We start from the raw sequence: 15,170 nt of genomic DNA on the forward strand, positions 1-15,170 counted from the left end.
TAACCATTACCTTTGTTGTCTCCTTAACTGGGCCCCTCCATGCGCACAGTATACTTACCACAGGAGCCCGGTCTCCAAACAACCTTCCCTTTGTTATCCTCCTTACATTCTGTTCCCCTCACTTCCCTTGTCCCTCCCTTTCCTCCCGCCTCCTGCTCCCTCCCATGTTCTCGAGTCCTTTCTTTTTAAAGGGGCTATGTTCCCATTCTCCAGGAACGCCTCCCCCCCACTTAACGTGAGACTTCCCGAGCTACATTTGTTCAATCAGCCGTTGGCGTCTCCTTACGGTCCGATGAGGCCTGCCCGGTGATTCACAGGTCTCGCTTGCATTTTTTCATTGCAGTGTTTCGTGTGCCTCTTCGCCTCTTGTTTCCTCCGTCTCGTCCACCTTATTTTCCTTTGGTTCCAGTTCTTTTAGGTATAACTCGTAGAAGAGGGAGGCCTTTGGCGTTATCTCGCCATGGTCCCCTGTCGTGGTTGTCACTGGTGCTTTTTCCACTGTCACTGGGAGGGGATCTGCGTGGTCTTGTGAATCCCTCCTTTTGTACTGTCTCTGGCGCTCTATGGCAGTTTCCCTAACCGGGAGTTGTGGCTCCTTGACGTTTCGTTTGCGATCTGCCCCTTCCTTGATTTTCCTTGTCTTGTGCCTCTGGGACCTAGTTTTCTCCAGGGTCCTGTAAGTCTGGACTGTCCCGGCTGGCCTACCGTGAGGGCAGCAGTGGAGTGGCGGTTTCTGTGGTTTTCAATGGCGGCCGCCTGTATGTCTACTCGCTTGTACATCCTGGTCAGGTTGAGTATTTTTTGTAGAGGCAGAGGCTTTTTGAGTAGGTGCTTCCTGAGCATTGATGATGTGCACTCTTCTATGATCCTCGGCCGTATTGCCTCCTCATCATTGAAGTTGGCGAAGCCTCAGCCCGCTATATTCTTCTGGAGACAGATGACAAACTCTCCAATGGCCTTGTGTGGAAGCTGCAGGCGTTGATTGAATGCGTAGCGTTCACAGTGCTTGTTGGTGTGTATTTTCAGCTTGCCGTTGACTGCAGCGAAGAGGCGTTGGTATGTGTTCCTTTCTTGTGCTGGAATCGTTTTGATTATGCCTTTTTATTTCTTTTCCTGCCAGGTTGGTGAACATTTTTATTTTGTTGGGTGAGGCTTGTCCCCCAATTGCTCCCAGGAAGTCCTCGAACTCCTCAACCCACTCTTCCCATCTTTGTCCTTGGTCGTGGTGTGGGTTCAGAGTGAACGGATTGGGCCATCGCATTAGGGTGGCATGTGACGAGGGTCCCATGTCTGCCAGGGCGCATGCACCTGCGTCCACAGCTACTTGTGCTCAATAAACCATGTTGGCGGGGGTGGAGTGGTGTCAATGTTGTAGGGTGTGGTCGCAGTTATTTGGGCCTTGCAACCTGTTTGCTTGTGAGGTGTCTTTCTTTCCTGGTGGAGGTAATGGCGTCTTCTGTGTCGGCGGTCGTGGGCCTTCCCAAGGTGTTTTAAGGGCTAGTGGTTCTTTGGTAGCCCTCTGCACAACTTGTGGTGGCTTTGTTGCCCCACGTAGCTGGTGGGCTGCACTGTCTGTCATGGTCTGTGGCCCCTACGCTTGTGTGGTAGCATTGTGATTGGTGCAGCTCCACTCTTGTTAATTTATGTGTTGCTTGGACCTTGGGGGCCTCGGTGCTGGCTGGCGTCAGGGCCTCTGTGCTGGTGGTTAATGGGCCATGGGGGCCTCTGTGCTGGCTATATGGGCCGTGGGGCCTCTGCGCTGGTGGCACGTTTCACAGGCTGTGTGTCTGGGCCTCTGTACTGGCAGGGTTCAAGTGGTATGGTCGTGTGCGGACGTGCCATGTGTCACTTGTCACACTGCTGGGTCTTCACGGGGTGCCGGTATTTGGCCTGACACTGCTGTACTTGTTGGTGGCGCGTGGTGCGGGTCAGGTATCTCTTATCTGAGACTAGGTGTGCTCTGTACTTTTGTTAGTGGTGTGACCGCTGCTTGGAGGGCAGTGGAGACGTAGTGCGTTCTGTCCCTCTTGACGCGTTGCTGAGTGCACTTTGGAGGCTGCAGGGGTGTATGGCTGCTGTGCTGTGCGGGCAGGAACAGGGATACTTGTTCGCTCCTGCGTGTGGCCGGGTCCCTGCTCCCCTTACTGTCCAGCTTCTCGTGGCTGGATGGTCCAGCTGGTGCACCTTTCTCGCGCACCTCGCCCAGAGCGTGGCATCCTGCTCTGCGGGTGCGCAGGCTGCGCACTTTGACTTCTTGCGCTCACCGGGTCCTTCTGTCATTGCACTGCAGGCCGCGGCACCTCAGCCGCTGGTCTCTGGCTCTCCGATCCTGTTGGGCATGCTGATTCTTGGGCTATCTCCACTCGTGTGTGATTGCTGGGCTGTTCTACGCTGGGCATACAGCTCCCTCCTTTCACTGCGATGCGGGCCGTGGGCACCTCATCCGTTGGTTTCCCCCGGTCTTCGCTTCTGCTGGGCTCGCTGATTTTTCTGGCTCACTCCAGTTGTGATTCCGTTAGGCCGCTCACTGCTGGACACACTTCGGCCGGCGCACTGCTGGGCTCTGTGGCGCAAGACTCTTCACTTGTCACACTGCTGGATCCGCGGGACCCTCCACCTGCTGCACAACACAGTGTTCGTCTGCTCTCGTCGCCAGTTGTCTCCTTAACTGGGCCCCTCCATGGGCCCGGTCTCCAAACAACCTTCCCTTTATTATCCTCTTTACATTCTGTTCCCCTCCCTTCCCTTGTCCCTCCCTTTCCTCCCACCACCCGCTCCCTCCCAAGTTCTCGAGTCTTTTCTTCTTAAAGGGGCGATGTTCCCATTCTCCGGTGACAACCGTGTCCGAAGCAGAATTCATAACCCCTGCATTTGTCCATTTGCCCTCATTGCCAATTAACCCTCTTTTGCTCGTTCCTTCGCTGCACCTTGTTTCTTTATACGCAATGAATTGGCATGAGACGGTATTTCAAATGGCAAACTTGGCCGCAGTTTTATTTCCTCCATAACAGAATTATTGTGCACATTTTGTGAACTCCAGTATGTAAGTGTGGCGCTTGCTCCGTGTCCGACCTCACCTGCTTCCCCCTGTACCTTTTTGTATAGTTTCCATAGTAGGCCCAACTCTCCCAACCCTTTGTGCCTGAGCTTATCCTGCCCATGCAGGTGTCTGTGGGTGGGGAGAGCGCCGTTTCTTTTTTGGGGGAGGCTGAGCCTTGGTTGTTGCCACCAGACGCCCCCGCCGTTAGGCCCCCAAGAGGCGCTGGTCCGGAAGAGCGACGACCCATTCCGGTTTCCTTCTGGCTCATCTGCAGTCTGTCCTTTGTGCTTGGTGGCCCAAACACTGTCACGCCACTAGGTGGGTTACCGCCCACCGTGGCTCCCCTTCCTCTTGTCTCCTCTCTACAGCTCCAACAATTTGGTACATACGTTCCAGAAAAAGAGTTCCATTCCCATTGCAGACAGATGCACACCGTCCTTTAAAAAATATTCAGGGGTTTTTAAGTTGATCAGGCCATGTCTGATTTGTTGGAAGCTTCTGCCCCTGCAGAACTTCGCAATGGCCCCATTCAGTTTTTTCGACCGCTGATTGGCTCTCGGCCCCTCTCCATTCTGCCCTGGGAATTACCTCCGACCACACGATCTCTGTCTCACCCAGTTATGCCGAGATCTCCTGTAACGAGAGCATCATGTCTCTCAACAAACCACCCCCCCCCCCCCCCCCTCCCCCCAGCTTGTTCAAGTCATTCCCGCCCAAGTGGATGACCAGCACCTCTGGCTTCCGCTGCTTACCCAGCAGTTTTTTCAGCAGCCCCTGTAGCTGTGCCCATTTCATCCCCGGCACCCTGTGCCACTCAATTCTGAACTTGCCAGCCATCAGCTCCTCCTGCTGTGGTGTCCAGCTCGCCTTGGCCCTTGAGACAAACAAGTGCCTTACTACCCACACGGTGTACTTCCCCTTCCTAGGCAATGCTGGTAAATGAGAAGTGGAGGGAACGGCATGTTAAATCACATCTTTTCTGGTCTGATATATCTTTTGAAACACCCAGAAGACCATATCCCCAATGTCCTCAGCCCCAAGCCCCCGGCTGCTACGGAGGTGGCGGCCCCTATCTTGAATGAATGGGTCCCAAACCGTCCTTCCGTTAACGAACAAAATCCCTCACACGGCACAGCGTGTCTGCAGGGTCCTACTGCAGAAGCTGGATGTCTCTGCTGGTGGGCAGTCATAATGTCGACAGTAAAAATGTCGACAGTCAAAATTTCGAAAAATAAATGTCGAAAAAAATAATGTCGACAAACAATGTCGATATTTTTTCGAAATTTTCTATTTATTGTATAAAAAAATAAATAATTATTTATATATATTTATATATATATATATATATATATATATATATATATATATATATATATATATATAATGTGTTGAGTATGAGTGGTGGGGGGTTGGGGGGACCCCCCCATAGTAAATGATGCTCTTTTTGTTTATTTAATTATTAAATAAATACATATATAATTACTATGTGTTGAGAATGAGGGGTGAGAGGGTGGTGGGGGGGTGGCAGGGGGGTGTTGGGTGAGGGGGGTTGGGGGGACCCCCCAATAGTAAATGATACTCTTTGTGATAATTAGAATGTGTTGAGTATGAGGGGTGAGAGGGTGGTGGGGGGGTGGCAGGGAGGTGTTGGGTGAGGGGGGGGGGGGGGGTGACCCCCCCCCCATAGTAAATGATACTCTTTTTGTTTAATTATTTATTGAAAAAATAAATACATATATAATTACTATGTGTTGAGAATGAGGGGTGAGAGGGTGGTGGGGGATGTGGGGGGGGGTGGCAGGGGGGTGTTGGGTGAGGTGTTGATAGTGCTAATTGACATTTTTTTGTCAATTTCTTTTTCTAAAAAATGACTTTTTACATTATATGTATAGGATGTCGACATTATTGTTTTCGACATTTTTTTTCGCCATTTTTGTTTGCCGACAATTTTTTTTCGACATTATGACTATAAACCGTCTCTGCTGTAGGACCCTGCTCGTTATAAAGGGGCTCACCCCGCCCCTTTCCTTTGTTTAGCCCTTCGCGGGCTCTGGGGTGTTTTGGTGCCGTTCCGCCCCCGTACCCTCCCCTTTCCCAGGGGGAGGGGAACAAGTTGGTAGAGGACCCTGCAGCGGTTATCATGCTGCCTCCTCCACATTTCTTTTGTGCCTTTCCGTCGTCAGCGGCAGAAACTTTGCTCAATGTAAAATGGCGTTGGTTTCTTAAAGAGAACCAACATGCTTTAAGCAGTCTTATAAAGAGGGTACTTGTAATAGGCCAGCATGTATGTTGCACCTTTCTTTGCAGACTGCTTCCTGTCTGTGCTTTAAAGAACTACACTAAGAACAGTGGCATTACACAGGACATCGATTCATATAAAACCGCTGACGCTCAGCACGTTCCTCGCAACTCCCTATACGTTAATGCGCCTTAAGAGAATGCTTTGTAGTGTTGTGTAGTTCCTCTGCCATGTCCGCCTGAATGTGGCAGGACCGAGATAGAGGCAGCAGTCTCCCGCAGAAGGGCAGTGGCCTGCCACCTTTGGCATTGTGCATGGCCTTTCCCTTTCAGTAATAGCTGGCATTCTACGAATGGTGGTCTGGAGGGTTGCCAGAGCGATGCCCGTGCCACTCGGGGAATAACACATCTCTGAAAAGAAATGCCAGGCCCAGAAAGAATGTTGGGGTGAACGGCTGTTCCCCTTCTATGTGCAAGTCTGGGAGGCGCAAGAACAGCAACGCTGCTCAAAGTGCATGGACGCCCGGTACATGCTGTGGCCGAAATGGCTTGGGTGGTTTCCCAGCATTGTAGAATTCTAGTCTGAGGCCTAGTGCTGACCTAGCAGCGCCTGCTTCTAGTAGCTACAATACATCTACTACCATTAACCAGCAGAATGACCTTGCATGGATCAGAAATGGAAAGACTCTAGTCATGACTCGCCAGGGACCTGTCAGCAAAGTGAGAAGGTTGCAGGTGGCATGTGGTGCTTGCACACAGCGCGGCCTGTGTCTGGGTGTGGCCTATAGGATGAGGGAAGAGCATGGCAAGGTTGCAAGCCTGTGTGCTGGCACCTATGATCCCATCTTCCTAGCCCCCCACTTTCTATTCTTGTGCTGCAGTAAGATGCTCTGCTGGAAGGTGGCAGCAGACGGGCCTCGAAGACCTGAAGCCTTCAAAGGGCGAAGCGCGCCTAGTCCGGGTGAACAAACGCCTCCATGGGCAGCATGAAGGCAGGAAGTCTGCTTTGTTGTGTGGGGCTTCGCATCACTGCCACTGCTTGCCTTGCTCGTGTCATCATGCCATGCGTGCCCTGGAGGTGCTCCAGCCTGATGCTCACCTCACTACCACTAGGTTCCTGTCGGGAGAGACACTGGCAACTAATTTTATTATTTTTTTTTATTTTATTTATTATTTGCATTTAGTTTAAACAAAACTTTTCGAAAAGAATTCCCATCCCCCTCTTACGGAGTGTTGAGGATTAATTTCTATTATACCAAGGTTTCCAAAATTGCACTTTATCCCATGTTCGCATCTCAACTTCCTTAACACACCAACATCTTACTTCTAGACAAGCTCCATACTATTTATCTGACCTTTAGCAAACTTTCAAGATTTTGTAAAAAGTTTGTTAGCCCAAAAATGTCTTTTTCACAAGGGTTATAGAATGTTCGCCATAGGTCTTCTCCGCATAAGGTGGCGTGTTGTCGAACTAAGTTTCCTAAGTGCAAGGATCTCAGGTCTTTCAGAGTTTCACAGTACAGTGTGAGATGTTTAAGAGTCTCTTGCTGTTTTTTGCAGAAGTGGCAACAGAGTGACTGTCATTTTCCGAGTTCTTATGGCTTGACTTACTCTGGTGTTAATCAAGTTCAGTCGAAATTTCATATAAGTTGCTCGATGTTTTGCATTGGCTGTCCTCATCAGGTATTGTGCCATTTTCTTCTGGTCTTTTGCTTCAATCGCTGCATCCTCCATGACCTTGTGGCGGTTTCGATCATCCACTGTCGAGCACCAATCCTGTTCCCATAGCTTTTTCTTAACATAGTTTGGATTATTTTTCAGTGTGTCTTGATCAGTGCCCAATTGCTCTAGCTGGTTTCTACAACCATTTGTCCATTTGCACAAAAGGGTTTCCGGATTACCCTTTAGCGCATCTTGTAAGATCTTAAATTGAGGAGTGCAATCAACTATGATTATTTTCCTTTATATGGATATCATGTTCCATAACACCCAGGCCTGCATAGATATCAGATTGAGTTCATATCGCACACATGCACTCGAGATTCCTTTTTGTAGGTGCAGAACTCGCCTCCAATATTGATTTTCCAATTCTGGCCATAGAGTAGCAGACACTCCTAAGGCGCTTTCCGCACCATAGATCCGTGTTGGAATGGCTTTTTGTTTGTAGTGAGCTAATGCCGGTAACAATGAGAATTTTCCAAACTTGTTATTTATGATTACACCTTGACATGCTAATTGTCTGCATTTTTGTTTAGCATTCTCTGTCCAAGGAGCATCATTTATGTTACTGTTAATCCACACACCGAAGTACTTTGCCTTTTTCATACATTTCAGATTATCATTACACAATCTCCATTTCGGCGCACATTTTAAGTTCTGTTTATTGATTAGAGTAAGATCTTGAAAGACTATTATTTCGGACTTCACTGGATTAATTTTTAGTTTTTTTCCACGCATTCCTCCAAAGCCGCTAGCTTTCGTATTAGCCCAATCGGTGTTAGATCCAATAATACAATATCGTCTGCATATAGCATCCAATTTATAATCAACCTATTGATTTTTGGTGGGAAAGAATTTACCGCTTCTAGACTGTCGCCAATGTCAGACAAGAATAGGCCGAACACCGTGGCTGCAAGCGGGCTGCCTTGTTTCACACCTTGATTTGTTTTAATTGGCTTGCTCAGGGTTCCGCCATAATCTAGTCTGATTTGAATGTCTGTGTCCGTATGCAGTTCTTTTATGGGCTGAAGTAAGTTTTCCGGGCATTTCCATTTCTTCAGCTTGTTCCATAGCATCTCTCGGTCAATGGTATCAAAAGCACTGGACAGATCAGAAAAGAGAATGTGGCGCCCCTCGACATCCAGGGTACCAATAAAGCGGGGGAATCGAATGTAGCTCCTGTGAAGGGGCAGTGAACTCAGATTTGAAATGTTGTCTGTAATAATGGTGGGAAACAATCAATGACCTGTATCGACAGTGTGCTTATGTTTGTTTGTCTCAAATCAATAAAATGTATTATCAAAAAAAAAAAAAGCACTGGACAGATCAACAAACGCTACATAGATCTTTCTGTTTTGGCGAATAGCTTCCATTTTTATGAAGTTCAGAATTGTCAAATTCAGCCCACATCCAACCCCTTTCACAAATCCTGTTTGACGAGGATCATATCTTTTTGAATCTTGGATCCATTTTAGTAGTTGGATTTGTAGCTGGATAGCAAAAATTTCTCCCAACCACATCTAGCAGGGCTATGGGTCGATAGTTCTTAGGGTCTGTTCGATCTCCCTTTTTAAAAATCGGTACCACAATAGCACTCTGCCACGATGTGGGTATCTTTCGCATCTGAAGAATTGTTCTAAATAATGAATAGCAAAATTCTGCCCATAATTCTGGATGTTGTTTCCATGAGGAAATGCATATGTTGCCATACTCCTGGGACTTGGGGCATTAACTATTTTTCGTGATAATGGTTTTAGCGACCCATGTCCAATCAAGATCCTCATTTCGTGGATTAGAGTTCCTCTGAGTTTTGAGGTCTGGGGTCCCAGCTGTTACAAATGGATGTTTCACCGTTAAGAGTTTCACCATTAATTTGTCTCTTTAGGGAGACAAATTTGCTCTTTGGACTGCGGTTTTCTTCACATTGCACAAGTATGTTGTTGGTTGTGGCTTTAGGTTCCGAGAATAGTCCTCTTTCCATCGATTGTTCTATCTCTTGTGGATTCCGAGTCTCATGTATATTGAACCCAAGGGAATTCAAGATGGCGCCCATATTTAGTAGTGAGTCGCGAATGATTATTGAAGCTATGTGTAGTATCACACAATCGTTGTTTTTTTCGTCTTCAAATTCTACTATTTGGATGTCTTCAGAGGCCACAGTTCTCCTGCTCCCACCGGCAGAGCATTGCACCCCTGTACTGTAGGAGTGGGATCAGACTCCTGCTCCCACCAGCAGAACATTGCACCCCAGTACTTGAGTGGGATCAGACTCCCGCTCCCACCGGCAGAGCATTGCACCCCTGTACTGTAGGAGTGGGATTGCCAACTCCTGCTCCCACCAGCAGAGCATTGCACCCCTGTACCGTAGGAATGCCATCAGACTCCTGCTCCAGCCAGCAGAGCATTGCACCCCTGTACCGTAGGAATGCCTTCAGACTCCTGCTCCCACCAGCAGAGCATTGCACCCCAGTACTGTAGGAGTGGGATTGCCAACTTCTGCTCCCACCAGCAGAGCAAAGCACCCCTGTACTGTAAGGTGCCTTCAGGCTCCTGCTCCAGCTAGCAGAACATTGCGCCCCAGTACTGTAGGAGTGGGATCAGATTCCTGCTCCCACCAGCAGAGCATTGCACCCCTGTACTGTAAGGTGCCTTCAAGCTCCTGCTCCAGCCAGCAGAGCATTGCACCCCAGTACTGCAGGAGTGGGATCAGACTCCTGCTCCCACCAGCAGAACATTGCACCCCAGTACTGTAGAAGTGGGATCAGACTCCTGCTCCCACCAGCAGAGCCTTGCATCTCTTTCAATAAGGCCTCGGCCTGTAGAAATCGACCTAGCACGTTATATTTGCGTTCTTGTTTCCATTGGTTGCAAATGTCTTGTACAGAAAAGGCAGTGCCGGGGTGCTGGCAGCTGGATGGAGTATTCGCTCACTGCTCGATGTGGTTTGTTGTTATAAATCCTATTTTGAAAGACTCCCTCCTCCTACTCACGTTTTGCAGTAAATTCATGAGCAAGCGAAGGACAACAGGGAGCATTACATCATGACTTGTCAAGTGGATTTGTTTTTTTAATTTCTTTTATTTCAGAACATCACTATGGTTACAATTTGTATTCCGCTTTATCTGCGGGCAATCCAGCTCACACGTGCATCGTTTTTAAAGGTAACATTTAGAGACCAAGTCGCTGCATTTACAAAAGGTTTTAGTTTAATGTTTTGAGCAACAGAAACTTGAGTGTTTGCTGCGAGGATTATGTTTCTCCTAACATCCCTGGCAGCAACTGTGGGTCTATTCGTTGTGTTTGCAGAACGCGGGAAATTCCGCAATACTGAGTTATAAGGCTGCAGAGAGTGGGCGTAGTCTTGGGTCCGAAACGCTGGAAGGGGGGCGGGGGAGGTTCTTGATAGGTGGGGTGCAGAGGGCCGCAGGTGGCGAGGGAAGCCTTAAGACCGAATGCATCGGTTCATCCTTGCATCCCGATCCTCAAGGAGGAGCACTTCGCATTTCCCCGCAGGCTACAGATTTAGCTGCTAAGGGGCGGGTGGAAGGATCATGGACCTGCCGGTCATTGGGATGGATTTTTCCGGATCTGTGATACGGCAAAAAAAAAGTCACCCGGAACCCGGTAAACGCGGTGCTCGTTAAAGTATTTGAACAGCATTTGTTCCTGGGACGGGATTCGAACTCAGGTCTTCAGTGCCACAGTCGAGTTACTTACCCTCTAGCGCACAGCCTGGTCCCAACACTTGTGGATATTCCTGTCAGGGTTGGACTCTACAGCTCTATAAAGATGTGCACCTTTTCCAATTTGCTTGTAACGTTATAGGAAACGCTGTGTATTTATGGGGGCTGGGGGTTGGGGCCTGATAGAAATCACTGCCCTAACTTACAACCCCCACCCTCTCGGCGCCCCCCCACCGTCACCACTGTTAATCATTTCAGCACTGATCGTGGAGAAGGTGGTGGGCAGGTATTCTGTCTTGGAGTAGCAGGAGGGTAACACTTTGACCTCCAGGTCCAAAGTTGCTGAGAGCTATTTAGCTCCTACTCACAAGAGCCTGCTTGGCTGGACACAAACCGCGACCAAGAACTACTTTCCATCTCCAGCTCAACTGGAGCCATGCAAACAAACCCCAGTGCTATTGCGTCTGTGTTTGGGAATATGTATAAAGGACCTATGGGGAAACATTTAGGGTTAATGGGAGCTTTAACTGACACATTCAGTGTGTCTATCCTGTGGAAGTTTGATTTGGGCTTGCTGTACAGTAGCCCCTCATTACCCTGCCATCCCGGTACATAACGAGACGCTGCAGAAGGGTTTGGAGGTGGGGAGTGAAGGAGAACGGGGTTTATATATACAAGCGGAGCAAGGTAGACAGATTTGAACATTAGTCGCGTCGTACACTATGGACCACCATGCTCCATGTATGTCTGTAGAGTGAGCTGGAAGGGAGTTTGTGAAGGTTGTACAGCAAAGGTGAGGCCTAGTGCATTAATCAGGTTCTTGGTAGAGTGGGGCAGGCTTGCAGGTGGCAGCAGAGACCGACCATCCCTGAACAACTGCGTTCTGCGTGGGAACTGAGCTCCAGGTGTCCTTGGCTATAGACCAAGGTAACTGAGGGGAGTAGTGTGGTAAGAATTGAGCACAGCATGGCTGTCCCTTACTAGATCGTGTATGAAGTGAGAAGAGCATTGGGGTGTTGTCTGCAAACTTGTGATATGAAAAGCCGACGGAAGAGACTAGTGCATTGAGGAAGCTTTAGAGTTGTCCAGCAGTCTAATTCTCTGCAGAGAGTGCTGGCGTTTCTCATGAGAGGAGGAGGTCTTTACTTTCTTATTTAGACGGAAGGAGTACTCTACGAAAGCCCCATGGTCTGCGCTCTTAACTTCCCCCATAATGTGAAAATAATAATAATGTTCCTACAGTTTTTACATACCCCATGCTTTAAAAGTAAGGTAGTAGGCGGCCATCATTAATGAGCCTTTTGAGTCTGACTAGTCTGCAGCGCGAGCACCGTCTCGCTCCATCGTGATCCGTGGAGTCCCAGTGTGGGCTACTATGGCTGTTCCATCAGCTCACAGCTTTCTTTGCGTTTATGGTGTGAATGTTGCATGAATCGGTGTCCAATTAGTGTGGGCATATCACCGAGACTGATTACATCTGCGTAATGGTAGCTTTATGCATCCTGCAGAATTGGTAGCAGTAATGCTTGTAGGTTGCACCCTTGCCCCCTAACGCCCTCTTCTGATGTTGCAGGATGGCCCAGAGCAGATCGGCACATCATGCGCCTTGGACTGCGGGGCGGGCATCGGCAGGATCACCAAGCGCCTTCTGCTGCCAATCTTCCATACCGTGGACATGGTGGACGTGACCGAGGACTTCCTCGCCAAGGCCAAGACCTTCCTAGGGAAGGATGGCAAGCGCGTGGGCAGCTACTTCTGCTGTGGCCTGCAGGATTTCCACCCAGAACCCAAGCGCTACGACCTCATCTGGATCCAGTGGGTGATTGGTAAGTGCAGACCTGGATGGAAACCTTGCAATATGTAACCCCCTCCCCCTGTTGGCTTGGGAATGGCAAAGTAGGTCTGTGGGCTAAAGTGAGAACTAAGTTCAAATCTCAGCAGGGCCCATTCACCTTCTCGAGATGGACAGAGTATCCCATTGAGTGCAGGACTCGCGGGGGGGGAGGGGGGGGATGGGGGAGGTAGTAATCGGATGTCGGTGATTGGATGAGCCTTCTCTCCTCGCGCATCTAGAATCCTTTGCGGCCCAGCTGCTGAGTCTGTAGCCTTAGGACCGTCCCCAGGGAATAGAATATAATCAAACGAAAAACTTGCATGACCACGTGCCCCCAAACTGGCAGCCAAACCAAGGGGGGGGCTGGAGTACGTCTGGTATAAAAGAGGGCATAAGCTGAAAGGAAGGGGCTAGAGCTCGGAAGGTGGCACCAGTGGGGCTACTCTACAGCGGCCCCTATTTAGGTGATGCACAATCATCCTCTGAAATCTGCTGTCCCCCAAGATCCTTGGTGCAAGAGAAGTCTTGACTGGCTCCATTTCTAGCACGATGGCTGCTTTTTGGCACGCCCTGGAGCTGGGAGGCAGCGTAGAACTTGCTTGGTCACTTCCCCGTTTCTCACGTTATTTATTTTCCCCCCTTTTTCTCCAGGCCACCTGACCGATGACCACTTGGTGGCCTTCTTGAAGCGTTGCAAGGTCGGCCTGAGACCCAACGGTATTGTGGTCATTAAAGATAACACAACCCAAGAGGGCGTCGTCATGGATGAGGTGGACAGTAGCATCTGTCGGGACGTAAAAGTTGTCCGAAATATCATCAAAGCGGCCGGGCTAACTCTCCTGCTGGAGGAGAAGCAAAGGAACTTCCCTGATGAAATCTACAATGTTCTTTCATTCGCCATGAGATGAGTGACTAGGGGGAGACACAGCCTGTCATAGCATGCTGGCGCTTATAATCGCTGGCAAGACTTTGCGCTGCTGGAAACTGAAGCTACATTGTCCACACAGTAGTCTGTGCTTAAAATGTGAGGCTCAGAACTGCTCATGTTGAAGTAGCCGCACAAGGGACGCAGCGCACATACCATGGCTGTGATGTTGATTCGGCTGAAGCGTTGTGTGAACAGCTGCAGTGAGTGTTTTGTACAAGCCGAGAGGCAGGGTGGTGGATTCGGAGATGAGACAGAGACCCAGTAGCCTTGGAGCAGTGCACAGCGGGCTCCTCAAGGATCAGCTCTCCGACCACATTGGTTCTCATATTGACCTTGACATAGTGTTGCGTCGCAGTGCTAATCCTGCTTTGGGGATTGCGCCCTTTGCAGTCATCTAACTTCCAGCAGACTGTCTACATTTCACCAGCAAAGAACTGCTCTTGTCCGCCCTAGGACTCGGATTGTGTTCTGGGACCTCTGAAGCAAGACCTATCCACACACCTCAAATGTGCGACAGTAGGAACATTTTCGTCAGAATTGTTTTAATTGAGTTTAATGGCTACCGAGGTTGCACATTAATTTTCTAGTGGCAAATCATTGTTGGGCCATAATGACAGACGGCGTATTTTGGTATTTGGAGTGCCTAACTTTAGCGACAAGAAAGGAATTGTCACGTGAAATATTCCTCGCTCTTATGATTTTCCTCCTCCTTTGAATAAGTTATGATCACCTCTCAACTGTGAAGGCTGAAATGAATGCAGCTCCTCCCTGACACCAAATACTAGTTGGGCAACCATTGACTCCTCAGGTGTTTTTTCCCCGCAACTCCGATTTTTAAATAAAGCCGTAGAAAGTTCTCTTATGTCTTTTTGGTTTTTAAATTCGATTTCTTAAGTGAATTAACCTTGTTGAAACTCTACTAATGAAATGTGAACAGGTTGGGAAGTGATGGCAGTCTGAGCAGCAGCTGGATGGGGATTTAAGGTTGGGAAGTGAGGGCAATCTGAGCAGCAGCTGGATGGGGATTTAAGGTTGAGAAGTGAGGGCAGTCTGAGCAGTGGGTTGATAGGGATTTAAAGTTGGGGATTGAGGGCAGTCTGAGCAGCAGCTGGATGGGGATTTAAGGTTGAGAAGTGAGGGCAATCTGAGTAGCAGCTTGGTGGGGATTTAAGGTTGGGGAGTGAGGGCAGTCTGAGCAGGAAGTTGATGGGGATTTAAGGTTGGGAAGTGAGGGCAGTCTGAGCAGCAGCATGATGGGATTCTAGGTTGGGATTTGAGTGCAGTCTGGGCAGCAGCCTGATGGGGATTTAAGGTTGGGAAGTGAGGGCAGTTTGAGCAGCAGCTTGATGGGAGTCTTCTGGTAGGACCCTGAATATTGTTGGTCCCCTCTGCACGGATGGTGTCTGTTTCTGGCCCCTTTTGAATGCAAGTCTTGCTCTGTTCATCTTGGAATTTTAATGTTGACCTCTAATCGAGCAGAATGAAAAGGCATTTATTTGCGGAGATGGAGCTGTGCATACATGTATTCCTTGAAAAGCAATGACCTGAGTCTGGGATCTACCACACAGTGTGCACACACTCAGAAATCCAGGAAGTAGGGGTTTGAAAATGAACTTGACACTAGATGGCCCAGTTGAACAGTTAGCTGTTACAAAATGGACGGCTACATCTTTTAGAGTAGTTAGGACTTAGACGAGCACAGATCGGGTTGTTCTGCAACCATTGGCA

General features: G+C 48.9%; 1 protein-coding gene across 3 annotated transcripts in view; it reads left to right on the plus strand.

Annotated features, from left to right (window-relative positions):
* The window catches only part of NTMT1 (N-terminal Xaa-Pro-Lys N-methyltransferase 1), a 66,125-nt gene extending 51,826 nt beyond the window's left edge, over window positions 1-14,299 (plus strand). For 2 of the 3 annotated variants that reach the window (XM_069609223.1, XM_069609225.1), the window contains exons 3-4: window positions 12,254-12,506; window positions 13,166-14,299. In XM_069609223.1, coding sequence (XP_069465324.1) covers window positions 12,254-12,506; window positions 13,166-13,422 — 510 coding nt within the window. In that variant the 3' untranslated portion in view covers window positions 13,423-14,299. The remainder of the gene's footprint in view (window positions 1-12,253; window positions 12,507-13,165) is intronic. The other variant, XM_069609224.1, reaches the window with a different exon arrangement.
* Window positions 14,300-15,170: the final 871 nt, after the last annotated feature.

Source organism: Ambystoma mexicanum, chromosome 8, assembly GCF_040938575.1.
Source record: "Ambystoma mexicanum isolate Mex_15411 chromosome 8, UKY_AmexF1_1, whole genome shotgun sequence".
NCBI classification, from domain to species: Eukaryota; Metazoa; Chordata; class Amphibia; order Caudata; family Ambystomatidae; genus Ambystoma; species Ambystoma mexicanum.